The sequence below is a fragment of the Idiotropiscis lumnitzeri genome, chromosome 3, assembly GCF_059441095.1.
Source record: "Idiotropiscis lumnitzeri isolate Australia: NSW breed Sydney's pygmy pipehorse chromosome 3, RoL_Ilum_1.0, whole genome shotgun sequence".
NCBI classification, from domain to species: domain Eukaryota; kingdom Metazoa; phylum Chordata; class Actinopteri; order Syngnathiformes; family Syngnathidae; genus Idiotropiscis; species Idiotropiscis lumnitzeri.
The window spans coordinates 27,271,349-27,295,343 of NC_142393.1; the positions used below are offsets into that span (position 1 = coordinate 27,271,349).

General features: G+C 41.2%; 1 protein-coding gene across 1 annotated transcript; it reads right to left on the reverse strand.

Annotated features, from left to right (window-relative positions):
• Positions 1-1,280: 1,280 nt before the first annotated feature.
• Positions 1,281-23,428, reverse strand: LOC148340678 (uncharacterized). Its single transcript, XM_088289740.1, has 35 exons — positions 23,275-23,428; positions 22,275-22,849; positions 21,201-21,221; positions 21,053-21,115; positions 19,017-19,070; positions 18,883-18,927; positions 18,743-18,769; positions 18,544-18,588; positions 18,283-18,327; positions 17,949-18,002; positions 16,850-16,918; positions 16,073-16,141; positions 14,753-14,821; positions 13,349-13,417; positions 12,362-12,430; positions 12,177-12,245; positions 11,923-11,991; positions 11,757-11,828; positions 11,157-11,225; positions 10,997-11,068; positions 10,779-10,847; positions 10,584-10,652; positions 10,229-10,297; positions 9,906-9,974; positions 8,425-8,493; positions 7,919-7,987; positions 7,464-7,532; positions 7,306-7,386; positions 7,186-7,221; positions 7,067-7,103; positions 5,660-6,217; positions 3,714-3,967; positions 3,457-3,628; positions 1,504-1,698; positions 1,281-1,415 (listed from the first exon to the last, which is right to left on the reverse strand). The coding sequence occupies exons 1-35, from the start codon at positions 23,426-23,428 to the stop codon at positions 1,408-1,410; spliced, it is 3,603 nt and encodes a 1,200-aa protein (XP_088145866.1). The 3' UTR covers positions 1,281-1,407.
• Positions 23,429-23,995: the final 567 nt, after the last annotated feature.

Consider the following 23,995-nt stretch of genomic DNA (forward strand, 5'->3'; position numbering starts at 1 on the left):
AAACAATTTACTTGTGCATGTAAAATCCACGCACGGCGCTACACCGGGGCTAGAGGGTGCTATAGCCGCCGTTTTTTTCCCATTCCTGTTCCCATTGTTGTGCTGCAGCTGGACACTGGACTGCTAATGTCACTTTATTCGCTATAGTAAGAAGCGATGGGGCCAACTAACGACGGCCGTTTTACCTTGCCTCGAAACAAACACAGATCTTGAATACATTGATTTCTCCGCTGCGTTGGCGCGTTATTTTCAGTCTCTATGGCAAAAATGCTACAATGTGTGGCATACTGTTGAACCTATAAGTCTGGGGGGTGATCTAAATGCACATTTCATCGGTAAGAATAAAATGATACTTTTCTCTTATGATGTATATCTCAAGTGCTACTCAGAATCCGACTGCATCATGATGGCAGAACCATCAACAATGAAATGAGATCAAAGTACATCAGAAAAACAATGTAAACCTAACTTATGTTAATCACAATTCATGATCCCAAGATAATATACTCTTAACGGTCGAAGCAAGGGGTGAAGTTGGCTTTCTGTCAGACGCCCATGAATCCATACAGGGATGGATAATAAACTGTAAACGTAATGAAACAGTGTTTTCAGGGGAGAAATGTCGGTAACAGTGGCAACAAGAGCAAAGCAGAAAATACCAATCCATTCAAGTACCAAATGAAGAGCATGATGTAAAGCTTGAAATTAAATGTAGAAAAAAACAGCTTCGTTTAAAAACTATATATCCCCTTGACCACCATTTTCTTTCCTCAAAAGATACCTGCTTCACTTCAAAAGGAACTGTTATGTTGCAAACTTTGTTAGAAACCCCATTGTCTTACGGTCCTTAAGCATGAAATTGCTTGCTTATTAGTTGAGTTTGTTTTCATTTGAAACACCTGTTTTCAAACAGATGTTCATCGTGTACTGAAGAGCAGGCTCTGCAGATGAATATGCTAGACAGTCTCAAGGACTCTACTTCAACTAAGTTTTATTATATCGCTGAACAAACCCCCTCCTCCCATGTCATTGTTGCAAATTGCCCTGTAGGAGACAGAGATTGTAATTGTGTGTGAGTGAATGAGTGTATGTGCGCGTGTCATGATGTAAAAAATATCTGCCTTTACAATGACAAGTTGAAACAATGTCTACAATATTTCCTTTTCCCCCTCAATTAAAGACACGTGAAGGCAGAAACTAGGAAATATTCAAGAAGACGAATTTCCATTTTAAAGGGGCTTCATTTCAGCAGTGCGTTGCTTTCTCAAGTTGTAGCAAATGTTGTCATTTGCATCTTTACGCAGAGACTATGAAACAATAAATCTGGTCCCATGGGGAGAAGTAATACACCGTCTCTCTTCCTGAGTATGAGCAATGAAGAAAGGTAGAATCTAAACAGTGTGCCATTCAGCTTCCTAAAAAAAACAAAAAAACAAGAGAAAAGCAAAATGTCAATCAGAACCAAGAAACGACTTCCGCAATACTTTTGTTATTGGATTGTACCAGCAGATGTGGCGAGCACACAAGTCTTCTTGCATTCCTCCTCCGTGTCAAAGCGGTTCCTGTTCCCGCTGCAGCCTCCAAACCAGAACTGAGCACACGCGTTGGCCTGCTTGTCATAGTACCAGCGGATGGTGTATTCGCGGCACAAGCCCTGATCCAGAGCCAAGGCACAGCGAGGGTCTAAGGACGCAGTCTCTGCATAAAAACACGGGAGAAGACACGGAAAAAGTTGTTTACCATTTGTTGTTGACCACCCCAACAAATTGCACCTATGAGCGATCTGAACTCCTCTAGGATGAGTAGCCAATCACAAGACAGGAAATACTTTTACATAATGTAGTCGGCATCAAAAATGATTGGCTTAATGTCATGATGTCATATCACACCTTGTCAACCATGAATTAAAGGACATTATTTGGACAAAACAAGTGGGCTGAAGAATGGGCTACATGTAACTTTTTGAACTTCACCCCTTTTGTTACGATACTCTAAGAAATATCCAGTGCAACCAGTTACATCGAGAAGTCACATAAAGCCGAAGGAACACAATGGACAACATTAAGTTGTGGAAAGATTTAAAGCAGAAGATTTTTCTCAGTTATGTGAAATTGAAGGTATTTCCCAACAACAAAACTAAATGTAGTCTGATTGTTTATTTCAAATGTCTAATAAGATGTTACCATTTGACATCAACCAGCAGAGGGCGCAATTCAATCAGGCCTTACTACTGCAGATTTCTGTCCGAATGGATAGGCAATTATATGAGTGAGCGCCAGCACTGCAGACTACAAACAATTCTGCACGGCCGACTGCATGACAATCAGCTCAGCAAACTGACAGCTACACAAATCGGAGGTTCAACATAGGAAGACTTTCAATGAGATGTATCAATTTGTCGCCCAATTTTGTTTTGTTTATCCAGGAATATATTTGGGGGACTAACAGCCTTGCTCATATTCTTTGTTCTTATTAAAAAAATCCAAATGGGTTTTTATCAGTGGCAGGGTGTGTATTTACCACCTTGGCCTTGAGTGAAGTCCTACTTAGTCCGACTTGAATAAATTCCTCTCATAATTTATGACTGGAGAAATAATATACAGACGCACACTTACGCACTACAAAGTGTTGGACCACTTTGCCCTATGAGAGAGCGTCTCTTGAAAGGTCCGTCTTGAAAATGGCATTGCAAGTATAACTGCAATCAAATCCACACTCTTCTCCCCTTCAGCCATTGTGGGTTAAAAAAAGCAGGAAAATAGTTGAGATTTTTGAACGGTTACCGGGTAAGAAAATCTGGCCTGGCCCTGCCCTCTCACAAGTGATTATCAAATTACAGGACACGTTCGCACCTTCAATGTGAGGCCTGCGAGAACCGAGATGGCTTAATGAAACCAATTCATGATCTGATTAGCTGATTAGTCGCAACTGTCTATCAACTGTTAGAGCCCGTTGACTCACACAGCACAGAAGCCAGCAGGGATGAATCTGAAGGCTGGGAGGAAAAGAATGTGTCGCTGGGTAAATGAGATCAACTCCTTTGTCCTTCTTACTTCATTGCTGGCCTCACGTGGTAACACTAGTTAGCCGCTTGTACTACAAGCGGATGGATTCAAAATTAGTCCAAATGGATAAGCCCTTCAGAAAATGAATGGATCGATAGTTTGAAGAAGATCCTGGCTTCTGCCATTCAACATGATGATTTGGTGGATAAATTGCAGAAAATAACAGCAATCGTGAATTGTTGTTACTGTAAAAGTTTGGATCGTTCGATTCAACCATGGATCTGGCTTGGTGTATTTGGATTGCAGTCATACTGGAACAGAAAAGCACATTTCCCAAACTGATAACGAGGGTGTTCATATGGTGTAAGACAACAGCAACCAATTGCCGTACCTTACAACAATTACGACACTGAGCTGTTGAAACTAAAAGCAATTATGAAATTAATTTTACCTTGAGAAAGAGCTGGGCTTGGTGTAATAACATTCTTCACAGATCCACCTGATGTTGATGATGATGTTACATTTACGGAAGAAGATTGTTCACTGGAAGGAGGAATACGTTGGAATGCTGTGTTGCCACGGTTAAACGTGTCCCCACGCTCGCTCCCCCATTGTGTGACTTGCTATGGGCAAAATGGCAAAAGTTCATTACAGTTTATCTTTTCTGCAATTGTCTATACACATTTACATTGCAATAGCTGCCCATACTTGTCCTGTGCTGGATCCTTTATGGCCATACTGGAAGCTGTCCACCCTGTCCCCATGGTTCTGGTTGTTGGACTGATGGCTGTTCAGGAGTTCCCAGTCAGTGGCAGGCTGGTACCCATTGAAGCCTTTAGCATACCTCCCATTGTTACCATTCCTGCTGTTGCTATGGCCATTGTTTCCGTTAGTTAGTCTGTTATATATCAGGTCTCCATTCTCGTCCTCACAGAACTGGCTGACCAACTTGGATTCCAGAGCTGCAACAGAGCCACGACATAAAAACCTGCCGTTATTTCGTGCCCTTTCTGTGAGATTTGCCACCCAGACTGAGCAGCTACACATTCCAAAGACTAATCACTTAGATTTACAGCTTTGCAAGGTACCGCAGCAAGCAGCTTGTGTCACATAATTTCAGTAAGTTAAGATTCAGGATGAGACATTGATGTTTGTTTTGCAATTTTAAAACAAATGACATGAAAATGAAATGTTTTGTAGTATTGAGTGTCTTAATAACGTGTCTGTAAAAGTCTTCCATCAAAATACCACAAGGATCAAAAATTGCAGCACACGTTCCACCCCCTTTTTCAGCCCTCTCTGACATTAAACCCTTTTCAGGGGGTGGTCAACTCCAACCTGGTTTATTCTCGGCTTTTGTTATCATGTCGACTCAGCACGGTACTAAGGAATGGATAGTTGCTGAGTCCAGAGTCTCAAAAAGCGAATGTTTGGATTGTATTTTTGCCCGTAGAGGTAACACTTCATTACCAGGCCGCCAAATTACTTTCTCAATTAGTGAAGCAAAATCGGACAAGTGTGTGTGTGTTGGGGAATAGCAATATGGGGGATGGGGAAAAAACTGTGAATTACTTTTTGAAATTCATCAGGGACTACTGGTACAGGGACTTATCGTCAAGAGGAGGACGATCCTAAGGCCATTGCCATTGCCATTATCCACACCGCTTATCCTGTACAGGGTCGCGGAAGGGTGCCAGATCCTATCCCAGCTGGCTATGGGCGAAAGGCGCACTACACCCTGAACTGGTCGCCTGCCAGTCACAGGGTAGACATAGACACCATCACTGAGAGGGAACTGAACCCACGCTGCCCGCACACAACTCGGGCGAGTGTACCACTACACCATCAGTGACTCTACGATCCTAAGGCGGCAATGAGAATTTCTGGTCACCATTGTTTGAGTATTTGCTGGTTATCAGAATTTAACATTGATCACAGAGCCACTGCTTAAGATGTAGTGGAATGACAAATGTTCTCACTGTTAATTAAAGCAAATATAATTAGATACAATAAGGGCACTCATATAAAAGCTTTATAGGTGGTTTGCAAATTGCGTATACATGTCATCATAAACACTGTAAATCAATGATGAACATTTCAAATTCATGTGTAACAAGTTTCAGTAATTTTGCAAATTGAAGCAAATGTGACTCTGCACTCATCTTTATGTGATCACAATTTTTGGGGTCGATCAGCGAGCAGAAGGTTTGAAAAAAATGATAATCGCATATTTGATCAAAAGCTGCAGCAATATCGATTTAAACAGCTTGTGTATTTAATCATCAGTCATCCAGATGGCTGAGGCTTTTGCAAGGCTAACTACAGAAAATAGCCTATGCATGCTCCTTTTTGGCCCATATAATTGATGTTTTCCACGTTGAACAAGTTCCGGTGCCCAGAGACTGCAATGAATATTTTGTCCTACATTGTTTGTCCACTTTTTAACTGCTTTGTATGCGACCCCCATGTGTTGAAATAGCTCGAAACCGTTTGGCTCCGGTGTAGCTGTACAGATTTGACCCTCATTTAGCAAATGTTTTGTAAACAATGGAGCTATTTCCTTATTCGTTCAAACGGCACATCTGTGATTGTCTGAATTACGTGGGCACAGTGACAATAGAGTGATAATAATGTCATGTCTGCAATATTTTTACCTGGCAAGGTGTTGAAGTCATCAATGAGGAACATGTGCTCCGTGTCCGGGTCAGATGCGATCAAGTTGAGCTCCCTTAGAAACTCTGTCTGTGTTGGATCCGAGGTGTTGACAATACCGAGGGCAAACATTTCGATATTAACAGCGTGCGCTTCACGTACGGCAATATCGAGCTTCACCGGCTCCCGCTTGTCCGTCTGTCCGTCAGTAATAACAATGGCAACTTTGCTGACTCCCAGGCGTGAACTGTAGAATGCTTCCTGAGTCGCTTTGCGGATGGCCGTACCAGTGTAGGTTCCCTCACCCATGTACTGAATGCTTCGAATGGCCTGTTTAATGTCTTGTTTGGTGGCATAGCGGGCCAGGTTGAACACCAGCTTGACTTCCAGGCTATACAGTACCAGGCCGATCCTGGTGGAGTTGCGGCCCACCGTGACTCGGTCAACCAGTGCGTTAACAAAGTCTTTAATGATTTCAAAGTTCTCTGGCCCCACACTCTCGGAGCTGTCAATGACAAACACCAGCTCCATCGGCCTCTCCTTACATTTGATTCCACATCCTGGAGTGAGAAAATGAGAATGAGAACACACCATTAAAATAGATTGTGGGGAAGTTTAACCAACCACTACTGTCCTCACGAAAAATGTAGATATGCGGTGTTTATATTCGAACCTTCTCTTAAGCTTCATATGCAACTGTTTCTGTACTTTTTGCACAACTTTGGTTTGTAACAAGGAGCTGAACCACTAAGTTTCCAAGGATGCCCACTTGATTGCTTTCTGTGACTCTTCCAGCCTAATTGTGACTTCCCTGCAACTTGCTAATGACACTTGCTGACACTTTGAGCCACAGGTGTCAAACTCTGGTCCTCGAGGGCCACTATCCTGCATGCTTTCGATGCAACTGATTCAAATAATCAGCTCATCAGCAAGCAAGGTGTGTTGGAGGATGAAACATCTATAACATGCAGGATAGTGGCCCTCAAGGACCGGAATTTGATACCAGTGCTCAAAACTGAGCAACTTTCATTTGTGAACATCCTGTTTTAATCCTCATGATGAATCCTGATGATCATTCCGTCACATGATGTCAAAATGCAAACAGTGATGAAAGGGACTGTTTGAATACAAATTGACAAGAATTGTTTTCGTTGACTCATGGATCAAACCCATGTCTTGAATTTTGCTGTTTAGCACCTAGACAGAATAGGAGGTTGTGCAAAAAGTACTAAAAATGTAACAGTAGGACATGTGCATTATAAAGATTAGAGAATATCAAATCAGGTTGACGGAAAAATTAGAGTTCCTGAAATTTCACCTGAAAGCTGAGTACCCTTAAACTTTTGTGAGCAGTGCCTAGGTAGAGGATATAATAATAAATTTAATAACAACTTCAACAAACACCTTACCACATATTTCTTTGATCAATTTAATGATGTCCTCCCTCTGTAATAAATACAAAACTCACTTAGCACTTCCATAGATGATTTGCCTCCAAAGGAAAATAGGACGGAAAAAGGAAACTCACTGTGAGGCCGGCTTCTCCTTTGACACCGGATCGACCCTTAAATGTGGAAAAAAAACTTTGATAACTGACATATTGACAGGACCCTTCTTCATGAGCAGTTTGCAAGTAGATTCTACTCACAGGTTGCCCTGGGTTGCCTGGGTCACCCATATCGCCTTTGAAGCCCTTCAGGCCCCTCTCTCCTGCAGAACCACGGTCACCCTGTCGCACAATACACAACCTCAGCTACAGAACACATTCATACACATCAAATTCTAAAAGTCCAAGATTGCAAGCACTTTAGCTCCAGGAAAGCCTTCTCCGGTGGGCCCCCTTGGTCCTGTCACACCCTGGATCCCCTGTTCACCCTAAAGAAATTACACGGACAAACAAAAAAATACAGAAAAACACGTATACATATATATATATATGTATATATATATATATATATATATATATATATATATATATATATATATATATATATATATATATATATACACATATACATATATATATATATATATATATATATATACACACACATATATATATATATATATATATATATATATATATATATATATATACACACACATATATATATATATATATATATACACATATATATATATATATATATATATATATATATATATATATATATATATATATATATATATATATATATATTAACGCTCTACATGCAATTGAATGACTATGACAGAAACAAGCGTTAATAATACTAATCTACCTTTGGTCCTTGAACTCCGAATCCTGGTGGCCCCACTGGCCCAAGGGGGCCTGGTCGGCCAGGATGACCCTGCAGCACCGAATATACAGTATTAAATCACTAAAGCAAACAACAGCACCAATGTCTTTATTGTGCAATTATTCACTGTTTGCCTATCTCAGAATACTGTATGGGGTGACATCAATCCATCTGTGATATAAAACATTGTACTTTCATTGCTATATTATGATAGAATCTGCAAAAATGCAGTCAAGAGGAATTCCCGATGGGATATTTGAAGGCACATGTTTGTTACATCTATTTGGTTTCCGAAGCCAAGCATCAGACGGATTAACCTAAGTAACACAAATAAATAACCTAAATAAATACGTATAACGTGCATTTAACCTTTCTCTCGCCTACGAGAGCTAATATTTTATTAATGGGTGTTAAATACTCTGAGACCAGGTTGTGCATTATGTCACCAAATGTGTTGGAAAAAGGTTGTTTTGATTATAAAAATGTACCTGAGGTCCAGGCAGTCCTTCACCTGGAGGTCCCGGTAAACCAGGCAATCCTCGGAAACCAATATCTCCCTAAAGCAACAAAGACTCCATTAAGGTCAGTTGCATATGTAGCATCTATTCATCCATTATCTGTAGCGCTCCTCCTCTCGCGGGGGGTGCTGGAGCCTATCCCAGCTGTCTTCGGGCAGTAGCGGGGTACACCCTGAACTGGTTTCCAGCTAATCACAGGGCTCACAGAGACGAACAACCATCCGCACTCACACTCATACCTAGGGAGAGTTTAGAATGTCCAATCAACCTGCCATGCATGTTTTTGGAATGTGATAGGAAACCGGAGTACCCGAGGGAAACCCACGCAGGCAAGGGGAGAACATGCAAACTCCACAGAGGAAGGCCGGAGCCGAGATCGAACCCACGACCTCTGCACTGTGAGGCCATCATGCTAATCAGTCGCCTACCGTGCCACCCCGAAAGCAATTTCTAATTAATGTTATTTATTTAATTTTTTTTTTGCGTTTTTTTTGCCTTGTTACACGGTGCTGTCCAAAAGGAATTGGCCTACTGTATCAATTGTTACTTATCTTCAAATTCAAACATTTCTTAGAAATCAGCAAATAGATATCGACTTCAGGAGGAACAAGACGGTGCCGCCCCCCCCTCTGCATCGAAGGCGTGTGTGGGGAGAGGGTCCACACGTTCAAGTTCCTGGGAGTACAGATCTCCGATGACCTTTCTTGGACACACAACACCAGCAGTGGTAAAGAAGGTCCACCAGCGTCTGCACTTCCTGAGAGTCCTCAGGAAATTCAACCTGGACAGGAAGCTGCTGCTAGCCTTCTACCACTCGTCCATCGAGAGCCTGCTGACGTACTGTGTCTCTACCTGGTACAGCGGCTGCACTGAGGCGGACAGAGTGAGGCTCCAGAGGATGGTCAAAACAGCGCAAAGGATTATTGGCTGCCCTCTCCCCTACACCGCCCGGTGCCTCAGCAGGGCTCTCAATATCGTCAAAGACAATACCCACCCAAACTCACACCTGTTCGACCTGATGCCCTCTGGCAGGCGCTACAGGTGCATCAAATCAAGGACGAATAGACTGAGAAACAGTTTCTTCCCAAGAGCCATCTCCATTCTAAACTCTCACACACACACACGACCACCCTTACCTTGCAGAACAGCAACGTGATGTGTTTTTATATATCCTATTCAGTATTATTTTCCATTGCACTAACTATTCTCTTATTTATCTCATTTATATATTTATCTGAATTATTGTTGTATTGCACTGGAGAGGGGAGCTCTCTAATCTCGTTGCACACTTGAGTACAATGACAATAAAGGGATTTCTGATTCTGATTCTGATATGCCTTTTCTATTACAGCAGGCTTCAGGTTTTTTTTTTTAATGCAACATTTACTTTCCCGTTGCATTTCGAACTCCTTAATTTTTCTTTCTAATTTTCATGTTCTAGAGGTCCTCACCTTAGGACCAGGAAAGCCGATCCCATCAGGGCCAGTTTCTCCTGGAAGCCCAGGTAGGCCAGGGGGGCCCTAGAAAATAGATAAATGTTCAGTATATACAGATTTATCACTAATACTGGAGTGAGTTCATATCCTGTCACACATTTTGTAGAGCCACCTAGGTAAACCATTTATCCTGGTTCATGGCTCAAAGCATCTACCATCATGTTAAGCAATCAATGACGTGATAGGTGAATGGCTAAGGATGCAATGTATTGGGAAGAAGACGAATGCCGTAAGTGAACAAGTTTATGTGCAGACAGAGAAGTCCATGTGTAAATCACCATGGGACCGGAATAGCCTTCTCCTTTTGGGCCAAATGGACCTGCAGGCCCTGGATCTCCATGGTCACCCTACGGCACAGGGATACAGTCCATGCAAGTCAAACCACACAAAAGAAGTTTATTCATGTATGGTAGATTGAATATGGTGAAAAGGAAGCACAGCAGGATTCATGCTCTTGCAATTTTTGACATTCTCATTGAATCTGCACAAGTGCAGAGTGGTTCATTCAAACTGTTGAGTTACCTCTTGTATAAATAAAGCTGCCTTGCCTTGTCTACAGTAATGTGTGTATAGAACCTGCTTGTTGTGAAGCAGAAATGACTTTGCATAGAGGAGAAGTAAGGAGGGCTTCACCTTTGGACCGGGAAGCCCATAGCCGGTCTCCCCAATCGGACCAGGGGGGCCGCTTGGTCCAACATCACCCTAAAGCACACGTTACAGCTCACGCTAGTGGGTACTAGCAACTGTCTTTACATTAGGATCATCCTGTCTCTCATTTCACAGCTTTAATACATAAACCAGCATTCTGGTTTTAGAAATTCAACTTACCTTGGGCCCCATTACAAAGCGTCCCGGCGGACCAGGTAAACCCAACCGACCTTGTGACCCTGGTTCACCCTTAACAATTTAATGAAGATAGTAGAGTGTAAATGTTAGTTGTTTGTCATTCCTCTTTCATTCATGCAATTACGAATACTTTTTCTGTGATTTGCATTTAAACTGTCCATCTGGAAGTGGATTCTGATGACGGCTAAGCAAATCCTCACCTTAGGTCCGAATGGGCCACTAATGCCAGGTGGCCCGGTCAAGCCTCTTATTCCCCTCTGACCTTGGTCACCCTTGGCGGTCAAATGGAAAACACAGTTATTAATTCCCTTTCTACAGATCAAAAAGGTCCTACAACTAAGTAAGGGGACTTTTTTTTACCTTTTCACCTTGTGTTCCTGTCCCAGGTGACCCTTCTGCCCCTCTAAGGCCTGGAGCTCCTGGCTCACCCTAAAGTCACAAAGCACTCATGCATGTACTCAATGCTAAATAACTTCTGCAGTTAGGTCCACTGAGTTTTTATAAATATGCCCTGATACATCACAAGAATAGATCGGAGGGCGGAATCAAGCCAAATGACACACAAAAAACATCCATCCTTTCATCCATTTTTCTGTTCCGCTAATCCAGCTCAGGTTTGCCTGGATCTGGAGCCTAATCCTGATGACTTCAAGCCAAAAGGCTCACTACACCCTGGACTTCTTATGGGTCAATCACATGCAAATTGGTGGAGCTTTATCAGGGGCACAGCCAGAAAATTTTTCTGCGAGATGGCCAGGTTGACAACCATATGGGTCATGCTGGGCTGATTCAAAAGATCACCTCATCAGCAAGCTTTGAAGGAGCCTGATAAGGATCCTGCTCATTAGAAGCAGAGAGAGATGGAAAAACATGCAGAAAAGTGGACTGGAGTTTGACACCTACACTTTATGAAGGCAAAACCATAAAAACTCTGTGTCCCCATATGGACTTAAAAGCTACCTTCTGCCCAGGAGCTCCGTCCTCTCCTGGCAAACCCGGTAATCCTGATATTCCCGGTGATCCTTGCTCTCCCTGAGGACAAATTTCAAATAAATTTCTCATTGGAAAGGTTTTGCAAATGTGACACTTAATAGGCTCAATGCTAAAATGTGACCATCACACATACCTTATCTCCATGTTCTCCCATTCCTCGCTCTCCTGGGGAACCAACTTCACCCGGCAACCCCTGGTCTCCCTGATTCAGAGAGGAAAACATAGTAAGAACTGGGCCTCAAACATGCCAGAATATATGACAAAATATTGAGGAATATTTTTCTGCAACCAAGAAATGTAAATGGTCATTTAATTTATGAAAGGATTTCTAAAAATGTGAATGTTTTGACAGTTTCCGATTACCATTTCCTGATTTGTTGTACAAACCTTGGGTCCAGGTAGGCCTTCTCCCTGTGGACCTCGCAGACCTGGTGGCCCTCTCGGACCTTCAATGCCCTGTAATGGTGTCATGTGTAAACAAAATGTTAGATTCACAAGTGTGACTAAAATACACAACAGTTTGTGTCAATGACCAATGACAAATTTTCAAAGAGCCTTTATTGTGAACTTGCCTTCTCACCCTGGATGCCCAGACCTGGTAGTCCAACGAGGCCTGCAGGTCCAGGAGGGCCAAACTCCCCCTAGAAGAACACAGGTTAGTGATGATACCCAAATGCAAATGTTGGTAGGTTGCATTACAGTTCAGGCTCTTGTTTCATCTACTGTGGGGCACAAATGCTGGCCAATCCTGATATTCTGTCTGTGTCTTGGTGATGTGAAAAGTGATGATTTGCTGGCTGAAAGTTAATTTAAACTTTAGGCCTGCTCAGACCACGACTAATTCCAGTGAAGCGTAAACAGCTGGCCTTCCATGATATTTAATTCTAAATATGGGAACAATGGATGGCAAACTCTCTCAATCATTGCAAAATTAGCAACCTGGTCAAATTTATATATTTATATATATATATATATATATATATATATATATATATATATATAGCTTCACTGTTTCAAACTGATGTACGTGGGAAAGTTGGGTTGGTTAGATTTTAGCTTATCAAATGTGTTCTACAGTGATCTCACGTTTACATACGTAAAGTGACGTTTTGCGGTGCTATTAGTATGTATATATATACATATATATATATATATATGTATATATATATGTGTGTATATATATATATATGTATATATATATATATATATATATATATATATATATACACATATATATATATATATACTAATAGCACTGCAAACGTCACTTTACGTATGTAAACGTGAGATCACTGTAGAACACATTTGATAAGCTAAAATCTAACAAACCCAACTTTCCCACGTACATCAGTTTGAAACAGTGAAGCTTCTGCACCGTGAAACTTTGAGCCCCATTCATCAAGTGCCCCTGTCTTATGCTTACATAGTATATAACTCCTAGAAAATGCATTCAGTGGTGGAGGCCAACCCTTGAATGTCTTCACCACATTATCTGCATGCCTTTGGAAACCTACACAACCAGACTTCTTATTTATGGCCTTTTGTGTTCTTTAATGTACCTTGTCTCCTTTAATTCCAATACCCGATTGTCCTCTGGGCCCCCGTGGCCCCTCCAAGCCTCGCTCCCCCTGTGAGCAGTGACAAAGAAGTTACTCCATGGCAGATACAGTTAATATATACAATAGAATACAATACAAAAAAACAACACTATGTTAAAAACATGTAAACATAACGGCCCTTAAAGCTTATCTCCTCAAAGAGGCACCGGTCGTTGCTAAGGTGTTGATATCATTTGTTGTGATGACCCTCCTATATTATCCTGCCTCCTGAGGCACAGATGTGTGCGAAGAAAGGTAATTGTGCTCGCAGCTGCTGTGAATCAGCAGCTTGTTCAGTCATGTAAAGATTGCTTTTGAGTGAAAACATCATCTGTGAGTGCACAGTCAAGTCTGCATTGAGAATAAATGCCAGCGATGTTAAGAACAATCTTGAGCGGTTTTGCTTTGGCACTAAACATCTCAGTTGACGTTCCATAAGCCTGAGTCTATATACAGTTTCATTTTCGGCAACTTCATTATTATCTAGGGCTTAAATGCTTTGCTTGAAAAAAATGGGACAATTTCATGATATACACTATCTCGGTCCATGTGAGTAATAAACATTCTACTATACGCAGAATTAAGCACTGACGTTATTATGTGTCACAGCATAGTGCCTCAAGATGTCTGTTGACGGTCATGGCATCTTTTCAGGTGACTGCTGCTTGTTCATGCCATCCAATGAGCCGGGTAATATGGTGAGCCGATGGCAGCCATATTGCATTTATAAATGGAAATTACCATACGGGCTGTTTGTAAATTACACATGAAAACATTTGTCATCAACCTTCTGTTATAGCACGTCTGAATCTGGGTCTTGGCATAAGAAAGTGGATGTAGTTGTTAGTTGTGTTGAAAATGAATGCATGACATAAATTCTGGACTTTTTAATGGATGAGGGTGTTTACAAGCCTATTCCATAAAGGTCAAATTACATCCTATCATGATCTGTGTTTGTGGTTTTTGGTTCAGTATAATTTAGTTTCATGTTTTTCCTTGTGTTTGGTGTGTCTCTCGTCATGCTCATTGAGTCACTCAGCTCCTTCCAACCCTTTGTGTCCTATCCAGGTGTGCCTCGTTGTCTCATTAATTTGTTTGTATTTAGTTCCCTTTTTACTTTCACTTCTTGTCGGTTCATTGTCCCTGTCAGATGTCCATGTCAGTTGTCTTCTGACCTGTCTCGCCCAGTCAAGTCCTTGTGTTTTGTTGTTTTTTTATTTTGTACTTTTGATATTTTCGTTTTTTCCCAGTGCCTTGTTTGCTCCGTTTTTTTTACATTACATTTCCGTTAAGTTACGCCTTGCCTCACTTAACTGCATTCGGGTCCTCCTCCCACTCAACCTCCACGCACATCTTGACACATACCTTTGGGCCAGGGAGACCTTCTCCCATAGGTCCTCTTTCTCCTTGGATCCCCTGTGGCCCTTGAGGCCCCTGGACGCAACAAATCAATATAAACAAGTGCAGAGGATACAGTTTTTTTTTAATTTTCTGGATAAGGCAGCATTAGTAGAACTTTTGTGAACCAACATTTCTTCCAGAAGGTTTACGTAATATGACAAATTTTAAACTTGAAAATAAGCTAAAAAAACATTTTTGATCAAATCCGAGAATATCCCTCCATCCATTATCTGCACCGTTTCTCCTCACAAGGGTCGCGGGCATGCTGGAGCCTATCCCAACTATCTTCGGGCAGTAGGCGGGGTACACCCCGAACAATAGCAGTAAATCAGAGAATAATAGCGTTTTAATTGATACAATTTATTTTGCATGCAACGGCGTGCATTGTATTAAGAACGTACGGAAGCACAATGGCTTACAACCTGGTCTGATGAGATATGAATCAAGTAGTCAGAATTTAGAACAGGTAAAATACACATTAATTGTTAAATGTTAAAACCTTTTGAAAGTAAAGTGTGGCTAAATCTTCAGAGTGGTTCGAAACATATAACTTGTATAACAATATACTGGCGCTTTTGCCCCTGCATACATATACTGTAGCTGGTAGTCTAAGACTTAGCGTAGATATAAATTTTCCTATGGCAAACACGATAGGTTGATGACATTTTCTAATTAACGTCCGAGCAAAAACTGCTGCAATTATTATTCCTACTATTCTCTAAAACAAATCCCATTTTGGAAGGCTTGAACATGAATACAAAAAAAATCACCCAACTTTTCACATACATTGGGCCTGGCGAAAAATGTTATATTTTAAAGCACTCATACAAGAGTTAAAAAATGGTTATGAATGAAAATTGGGAAGAATGTGTTGCACGCCGAGATGTACAAAAAAACGTCTTCGGTAGCCATATCCTAAAATATACAGGAATTTTGGCAAATTTTTGCACATTGACATTGTTAATACTTTTGCGCCCTTGTACTAGAAATTTCATCCAATTGACAGCTGAGAAAGGCTCCAGCATGCCCTTGTGAGGAGAAAGCGGTTCAGATAATGGGTGGTGTTCAAACTTTGTCCATCGTTTCAAGAACTGGGTCATTAAACGAGGATGGCCATGTTGTTTTCAAGAGTCTAAAACTGGGTGAAAAATTGGCAGGCCTGACAAAAACTTACTTGAAAATACTTGAAAAACATTTCAGATAAAAACATAACCTTCTTGGTTGAGTGGCTAAGTAAGATGTCACCATTTGCACTCTTTGTCCAGGATGGTTTTGATTACTCACCGACGGTCCAGGCTCACCATGGCCCACTGGACCTATTGGTCCTGGTTGCCCCTGGAGTCCAACATTACCCTGTTGAGTTGAGAACAAACAAATCAATTGTAGACATTTTATTTGTAGTCAACATTTTGGCCTCACAGTCAAAAGTTCAAATTGCAGCACATGTCTTTCTGTCTAGGGTTTGCCTGTTCTGCCTGTGCTTGCGTGGGATAAGTTATGGAGACTCCGGTTTATTATCATGTTATTGTCATTGGTTGATTGAATAGTACGAACAGGTTGGAATGTGAGTATGAATAGATGTTTGTTTATAGACTACGTGTTCTGAGTCCAGGGAGTTCCCCTCTGGCCCAAACTCAGCTAGGATAGGCCCTTTCAAGCTTCCGCCCACAGTCCTGAATTATGTCAAAGTTCATTGAATAAATACAGTCTAGGAGGTGTCACCAACTTTTTTCAAACTGACAGCTATTTCCTGGGTAGTGATTAATGCAAATGGATAGCAGTTTGATCCACATTTTGTTTCTCAAATGACCAATAATTATATGTTATTATTAATAATTAATTATATTCATGTATGTGGATGTGCTGAACAAGTTAATGATTTCCCACAAATAAGGTAGGGGAACAGGTTTCAAAATTGATTCCAGATCTGCCACTCTAATGAATGAATCAACTTAAAATATGAAACACGACAGAAAGTCCATTTTTGATTGCTCTCTGAATGAAAAGCAAGTTGATGGAAATGAATGGGAAAACTCTGTAGGAATTCATAAAAAGATTAACCTTTTGTCCTGGGAGCCCGATTCCTGTGTCCCCTTGGATTCCAGGTGGACCAGGAAGTCCCCGTTCACCCTATAAAAAGAGAGACAGAAAGTGCAATGGATAATGTGAAATCACTTGAATATTATTGAAATTTAGAATGCTACACGATTTATTATTAACATCCATATATTTGGTACGTGTTCATGTCTCACAGTGCAGAAGAGGAGGGCACAGGGGAGACGTCAAGAGGAAGCGGGGATGTTTGCAAATTAATTCTGACTGCAATTTTTTTTTTCTTTCCCCAGCCCTTCCAGACAAGTTGGAACAACGCTAAAACCTCAACATTAGTCTGTTATTCAGGTGATACGGGATGACAGGCAGACAATCAACAGACGCATTCTTCCAAAATAATTACGTTGTGAACAGTGGAAGGATTGGGAGTACAGGCTTGTCACACAATTGGCAGCTACAAAACACAGCTGGGGGCTAAGAAGGTAGAGACAGGGTAATAGCAGATGTGATGCTTAAAAGGGATTTCATCCCACAATATGCAATCAATTGAGTCACAGGGTTTTTTTCCCCCTTTGGAGATAAGCATGGCAAATTCCTTCCATTTTCACTTCAATTAAGTACAAAGGACAATATTTCCAACACTTTGGTTCTTATGCTGTACGTATTAATGACGATGAATATTCAATACAAGTCACTGTTCCCAAACACATGTGTGGTGGAGGAGCTCAAACATATGCAGGCATTCAAGGAAAATTAGGAGGAGTTGATGCCTGGCTCAAGGGCACCTTGCCAGTAGTCAGGAAAAAGGTATGCAAGTCTTCAACCATTAGTTGTCATGATAATTTATCTGCAATGGGACTAAATCTTTAAAAATGAACTTATTAAGTTTTATAGCATCATTCTTGTCCACAATGATGGTATCTGCAAAGTGACACCAGTTGCCATGACAATTCAACATATTTATGACATGAAATTAATTCAATTGATCTCATATTGATGATTAGCTGACATCCAATGCCCACTGGGTTGGTTAGTTGAGGTTCAGATCTAAACATTTCCAGCGCTTGCATATTCCCGGTCTTTCGCCTGGAAACCATAAATTACTTACTTTTTTACCAGTCACACCTTCGGGTCCAATATCGCCAGGAGGACCGGGCAAACCCTGGACATTGAATAAATTCATGATCACAGTTTGGTTGTGGCATTTAAAACTTTTGTAGATTTATATGACGCACAACTGAACTTAACACCACAAGATGTAGTGGATGATTGATTTAACAGAAACAAAAACACATTTTTGTGTTACTGATGATAACTTTGACTTGATTACAATTCTGGATTTGTGCAGTAACAACTGGAAACAGAATAATTGAGTGAACTTAATAATGAATAAATAAATAAATGAGAACTTCTGCGTTTCTGTTGTCTAACATTGATTCTACCTGAAGTCCTCGATTTCCCCTGGGGCCAATTGAGCCTTCAGGACCCTGTAAAACGGAGGAAGGTGCCTATTATTAATAGCAACGTTCGTTCAAAAACTGTTCATTTAGAATCTGCAGGGAGAATGAAAATATAAAGGCTGCGAGAAATGCAGTTATGCATATCGTTGTAAATGTACTAGAATGTGCCGTAATATTATAAATCTTTTTATATGTATAAATGATAAGTGATGAAATGATTGACAAAATCAGGGAACAACATACTCTGTCTCCCTTAATTCCAGGAGTGCCACATTCTCCTCTCTCCCCCTGAAATAGAATAAAATATGAATCGGAATAGCATTAGAACAGAGTCAAAAAGCCATTTGGGCGTCCAAAGCAAGAAAGGTGGAGTAACTAGAGATACTTGAAAGCGAGATGATAATCAAGTGAAAATATTTCATCATGGGTGTTTGTGCAATACCTGCTCTCCTTTGTATCCTGGCCTGCCCTGTGTGAACCAAACAGCCTTGTTGAAAACCACAATATCTTCTATGCCTCTTACTCAAGATTTGTTACATTGAAAAACAATTTAAAAAAACAAACATAAGGGATGGAGCTCACCTCAGCTCCCTCTCGACCTGGCAGTCCGCTGAGCCCAGCATCACCCTTTAAAAAAATTAGAATTAGGATGACGATGATCAAAGATTCTGTTTGCGCTGACAAAAGCAGGAGAGAGCTTAATGGATGGGCTGCACCTTGTGTCCCTTTGGTCCTGGGATGCCATCCTCACCAGGACGGCCCTTTTTGCCCTGCACAGAAAGTCAGCAACAGGCTATTAAATGATTGCTGATTTGGAGAAATAAATTAATTAAAAATTGGATTGAGGAGATTATTTTACCCCCCCTCCCTTAATAGCTTTTTGGTCATATTGTTTGAGACAGTGATTTGACAAGGGTTTATTTACAGTTTTTTGGTCAATTGTTTACAACAGAATGTAATTTCCCTTTTCCTCCATCAAATTGTAAATGTCTTAGTATATGTTTCAAGTGTCTCTTTGTGTAAGTCGTCATACACACACTAATCTGTTTAATTGTCAAAATTAGTCTCCTGTCCTCATTCCGATAGACATTTTTTTTCTGCTTGGAGGTGGAGATTGTATGAACATCGGGCTTAGCACCAGAAATCCGTGCTCCATGCAATGGATGCTGCGTGCAATGAATTCCCAGAGGATCAATGTTGGGATGGGTTGAAACATTTGCAGCACAACACTGTAGGCTAGATATATGTTTAGGTTTTTTTTTGTTTGCATTTACATTTCTCAATATACAGAATACTCGACATTTTCTTTGAATGTACTCTACAGTAATGTATGGAAGTTCCTTTGTGTGTGAATAAAAAAAATAGTTCCAGTTTCCTTGGCAATATGAGTGCAGTGTGTGTGATGTCAAACGTTGAAGGCTGCTCTTACCATAAACCCTACTAAAAAAAAAATGCAAAGACCAGCTTGGTTTTGACGTGTTTTCACGTAGGTCATCCTGGTGTCACCAACAAGAGCAAAACGGCAATAAAAGCAAAACACCCAAGATTGAAACATTCAAACCTTTGTTTGGGCAACCCTGATCCAAAGTCACCCAGCAAGACCACCATGCTGTTGTTGCCCTGCTGCTAGCTGGTGACCGCAGCAAGACCAGCTGGTCACCAGCTCTTATCAACTCCTGGCTGGACCACAGCATCATTCTGGTCTTTGCTGTTTTATTTTGTATTTTTTTACGTTGTTACGTAGACCTCTGCCATCGTGACAACATTTTGGTTTGCAGTGCTTATGCAACGCCAAAGCGATGATGCATTTTGGGGGAACCAAGTATATGAGAAAGAAATGTAGTTTTGCCGCATGAGTAAACACTTTTGGGAGTGATATGAGCTTTTGCAGGCAATGCTGGTGTTGTGTTGAACTATCCAGGTTATTTGTGGCAAAAGCACTAAATAATGCAAATAAGCCAAAGAACTTGAGAAGAATCTTTGCAATTTTGGTGAGGCTGACTTCTCATTGTGAAAAGGGGATCTAGTTTGAAGCATGTGTGACAGTTTTAGGAGAGATATGACCTTTTTCTAATGAGCTGTAGTGTGGACTAGAACTTTAAGACATTTCGGCCAAATGACCTTTTAGTTTTAACAATGTCATATCTGTTCCAAGAAATTAGTCAAAAAATGTAATGTGATGTATTACTTTCCAATTACTTTCAAACTGATTTCTGACCTTATTGTTTGGAGACAATCAAAGCCGAAATACGGTATTTGATGTTTCACATCTTGAACCATGCAATACAATTACTTGAAGTTTTGAAGTCCAAGAAAGTCTGAAGCCAAAGAATGTGAATATAAAGTGTTTTTCTGTTGATTTGAGTAATGCATCGAGATCGAGTCTCCAGCCTTTCCGACACATACGGCTTTCCTCAGCGCCGTGACATGAAACAGCGTTTGCTCTCACTATTGGGTTTAAAAGAAATAATTACTCCTTGAAGAATACATCAAGCAAACATCTGTTTGTGGACGAGTCTCATGTAATGACTTTGGCAGACGAAGAAAGTTGAGATGAAACAAATGCACAGAACATGTGTACTCCAAAAGAACAACATTTTACTGATGTATGTGCTCATGTAAATAGCTGTTTAGGCCTGTCCTCAACAAAGTCGATAAGGAATTGCTTGTCTGCAATGTCTCAATGAACAAAGGAGCCGAAAGCGTGACTTAATGATGTTGTATGTTGGAGTGTGTAAAGCAAAAAACTTACCGCAGGGCCGCTGGGCCCCCGCTCACCCTTCTCACATGCACACAGGCTCTGCACAAGGGGACACTTAAAGCACAGTGAGGACAGAGACTGTTAGAGGGGGGGGGGGGCATTCAGGGGCATAAATCAAGTCATGAGTGTTCGGACTTACTCCTTCCTCTGCCAGTGTTGTCTGCAGGGAGGAAAAAAAGACTTTAAGATTGGAGCTATTACACCACGATTAATCCGAAAAGTAGAGTGACTGAGCATGCAGAGGATCTTTCAACACTGGCATTCATTGCCGGGTAATGGAGTGATGCTGTCAACGATGTTGAGTGCTAGGACGAAATCCTTACGGGTCTACCAGGTTGGCCCTTGCCTGTGGCTTTGTGCCAGCAATATCACGTGAAACCATTAGTGTGCTGTCAACTATTTTCTCGCTTCATCTGAAGGACCTGGCGTGCATGTTCACGCTTGTTCAATCGCAGCTGGTTTTACATTTAATGGGTCTACCAGTAGTTGCATTGCAGTACCCTGTTCTGCAACTCATAATAATCAACTAAGCATCGCAACCGTGATCCCGGAACAAACTTTGTTTCTTCTTATCATATTCCCACATGGCCGTTGCTCCCCATCTAAGAGAAATGCACTAAGCAGTAAGGAAGTGATTTGCATGCCCCTGGAGGCATTTATTTAAATTAGTACACGTTTCCCAATCAGAGGTTGGGGGAGACCTCTTATTTACGTCATGACTCTTTTTCCATCATCATCATCCTGCTCTAATTGTTTATTTTTTGTCATCATCCTGTTCACAGTTATGCAGACTACATTCTGAACCGGTCGCCTGTCAATCACGGGACACCTAGGGAAAGAAATTCACATTCACACCATCAGTGACCATACAAAGACCATTTTCTACAACACAACGTGACGCCTACCTGGACGGTCAGTCACATTGCAGTTTGGGATGGGAATGGAGTGAGAGGGGATCGAGTTTGTCAGTGCACGGAAGTCATGAGCAATAGTTTGGATTTCATTTAATTCATTCAGCAGTCGGATGATCAAAAATTTTGTATGCATGCCATAGCTGCTATCAGAAATACTGACGAAATAATGTGATCCATTTTGGATTTGATCGGTCCGTAAAGCAGAAAGAGTGGCATGCTTCCAGAAAGGCAAAATAATACAGTTGAATTTTGACCATCTAATCTTCTGCACGCATACATTCCATGACGTATTTACTCACGATTTCAAGAACAACTTTTTCCACAATGCCTCTGTCTTGCAGGTTATGAAGGTAGCGTGAAGCTGGTGAGCTTGCAATGAGCCGCAGCTGGGCAATATTGGCAGACTCCTTGGCTTCAGGCGTAATTCCGATGGTGAAGAAGCGGACGCCCTGGTTCTTGGCGTCAGCCACGGCTGCCGATATGTCGGGGTTCCTTGGGTGCGAGATCCCGTCAAAGAGCAGAATGGCCACCTTGATGCTGCTGGGAGCCGACTCCTCCAGATAGATGCGTGTGAGATTGGTGATGGCGTAGGTGGTGTAGGTGCCATGGCCGATGTATGTCATGGGAGCAATGTGGGCCTTGAAACTGTCCGGACCCTGCCATTGGTTAAATGTTTGCTCTATAATCACATGGCTACTGTACTGAAGAAGGGCCGAGCGGATGATGAGGCTGCGCCCGCTCTGCATGTGGAGGCCCTGCAGTCGCTCGGTCACTTCAGTTGCAAACTGCTTCTCTTGGGCATGATTGTCTTTAGCGCTCTCTGAGCTGTCAATCAAAAAGGCTAATTCCAGACTGCAGGCATCATCTGTAAGTGCTGAGAAGATAACGTAAGATGGAGTCAGCGTTAACGGCTTAGAGCAACTTTTACAATTTGAATTTATTTTTTGAATGTTAAATTGTTTGTATATTATTTATAACCATCCTAAAAAGTGTTATTTTAAGTTCTCAAAGTGCTACTGTAATTTTCCAGCCCTGAATTAAATTTGAAAAGTTAACCCTAGAAAAACAAATACATTTCTATTCCCCCGTTTGTGTTTCTGACACCAACTCCAAAGAAAACGCACACAAAAAAATTCTTAAAAGGTTCGTCCGAAACTCTTACAAAAGTGTTCATCATTTTAATTAATTTACTTTTTGAGACAATCCTGCAATATAAATGGGAATCACTGAATATCTTCATTTTCCAATATAATAACTCCATGCTGCGAACTAAAACGGGGCTCATTCAGACAGACTTACATTTTCCATTATTTGTCCTAAAATTGGAAACGTTTTGCCTGTTTTTCCTCTTAGTGGTCACCTCCTCTTTATAGCCTCTGTAGTCCTGTGCCCAAACACCCTGCAGCCCCCACAGGAGCAGAAGCCAGTGCACTGAGGGCAGCAGCAGCAGCATGTCCTTCAATGGGAAATGATGACATTGACATCATTAATAAATCTCATTGGTCTTAAAACAGGCGTTAACAAGCAGAACTCACCATGTGGATATTTTATGTCTCCAAGGTGATCAACGATTTAATGCTCCAGTGAAAGAAGAGACATTGAGGTGGAAAAGTGTGCCAATAAGTTGAAGGAGATTGTCTACATTTGCAATGTGTTAGATTCCATGCCCACAGCTTGACAGTATTCCAGAGTTAATGGTGATGTTCAGCAGTTGACCAAATCAAGCATGTGTTGTGGATCTCACATTTGAGGCTTTCTAAAAAGGTGCAGTAAGTGAAAGAAGGACCGGCCCTTTTTGAGAGCTCACTTACTCCCATTTCTGGGAGGGGTCTTGCGCAGGCACCTCAAGGCACTCTCAAAAAGGCCAGTGAGTGCATTGGCCCTGTCATTCATTGCGTTGGGTGTTCATTTCACCGCTCAAAACTGAAATCTGCAGGGGATAATAGTCATAAATTGTCAAATGCTATACGGAGCAAAAATAAGAGTTTATCATGTCATTGCTGGTATTATTAAGCAGTAG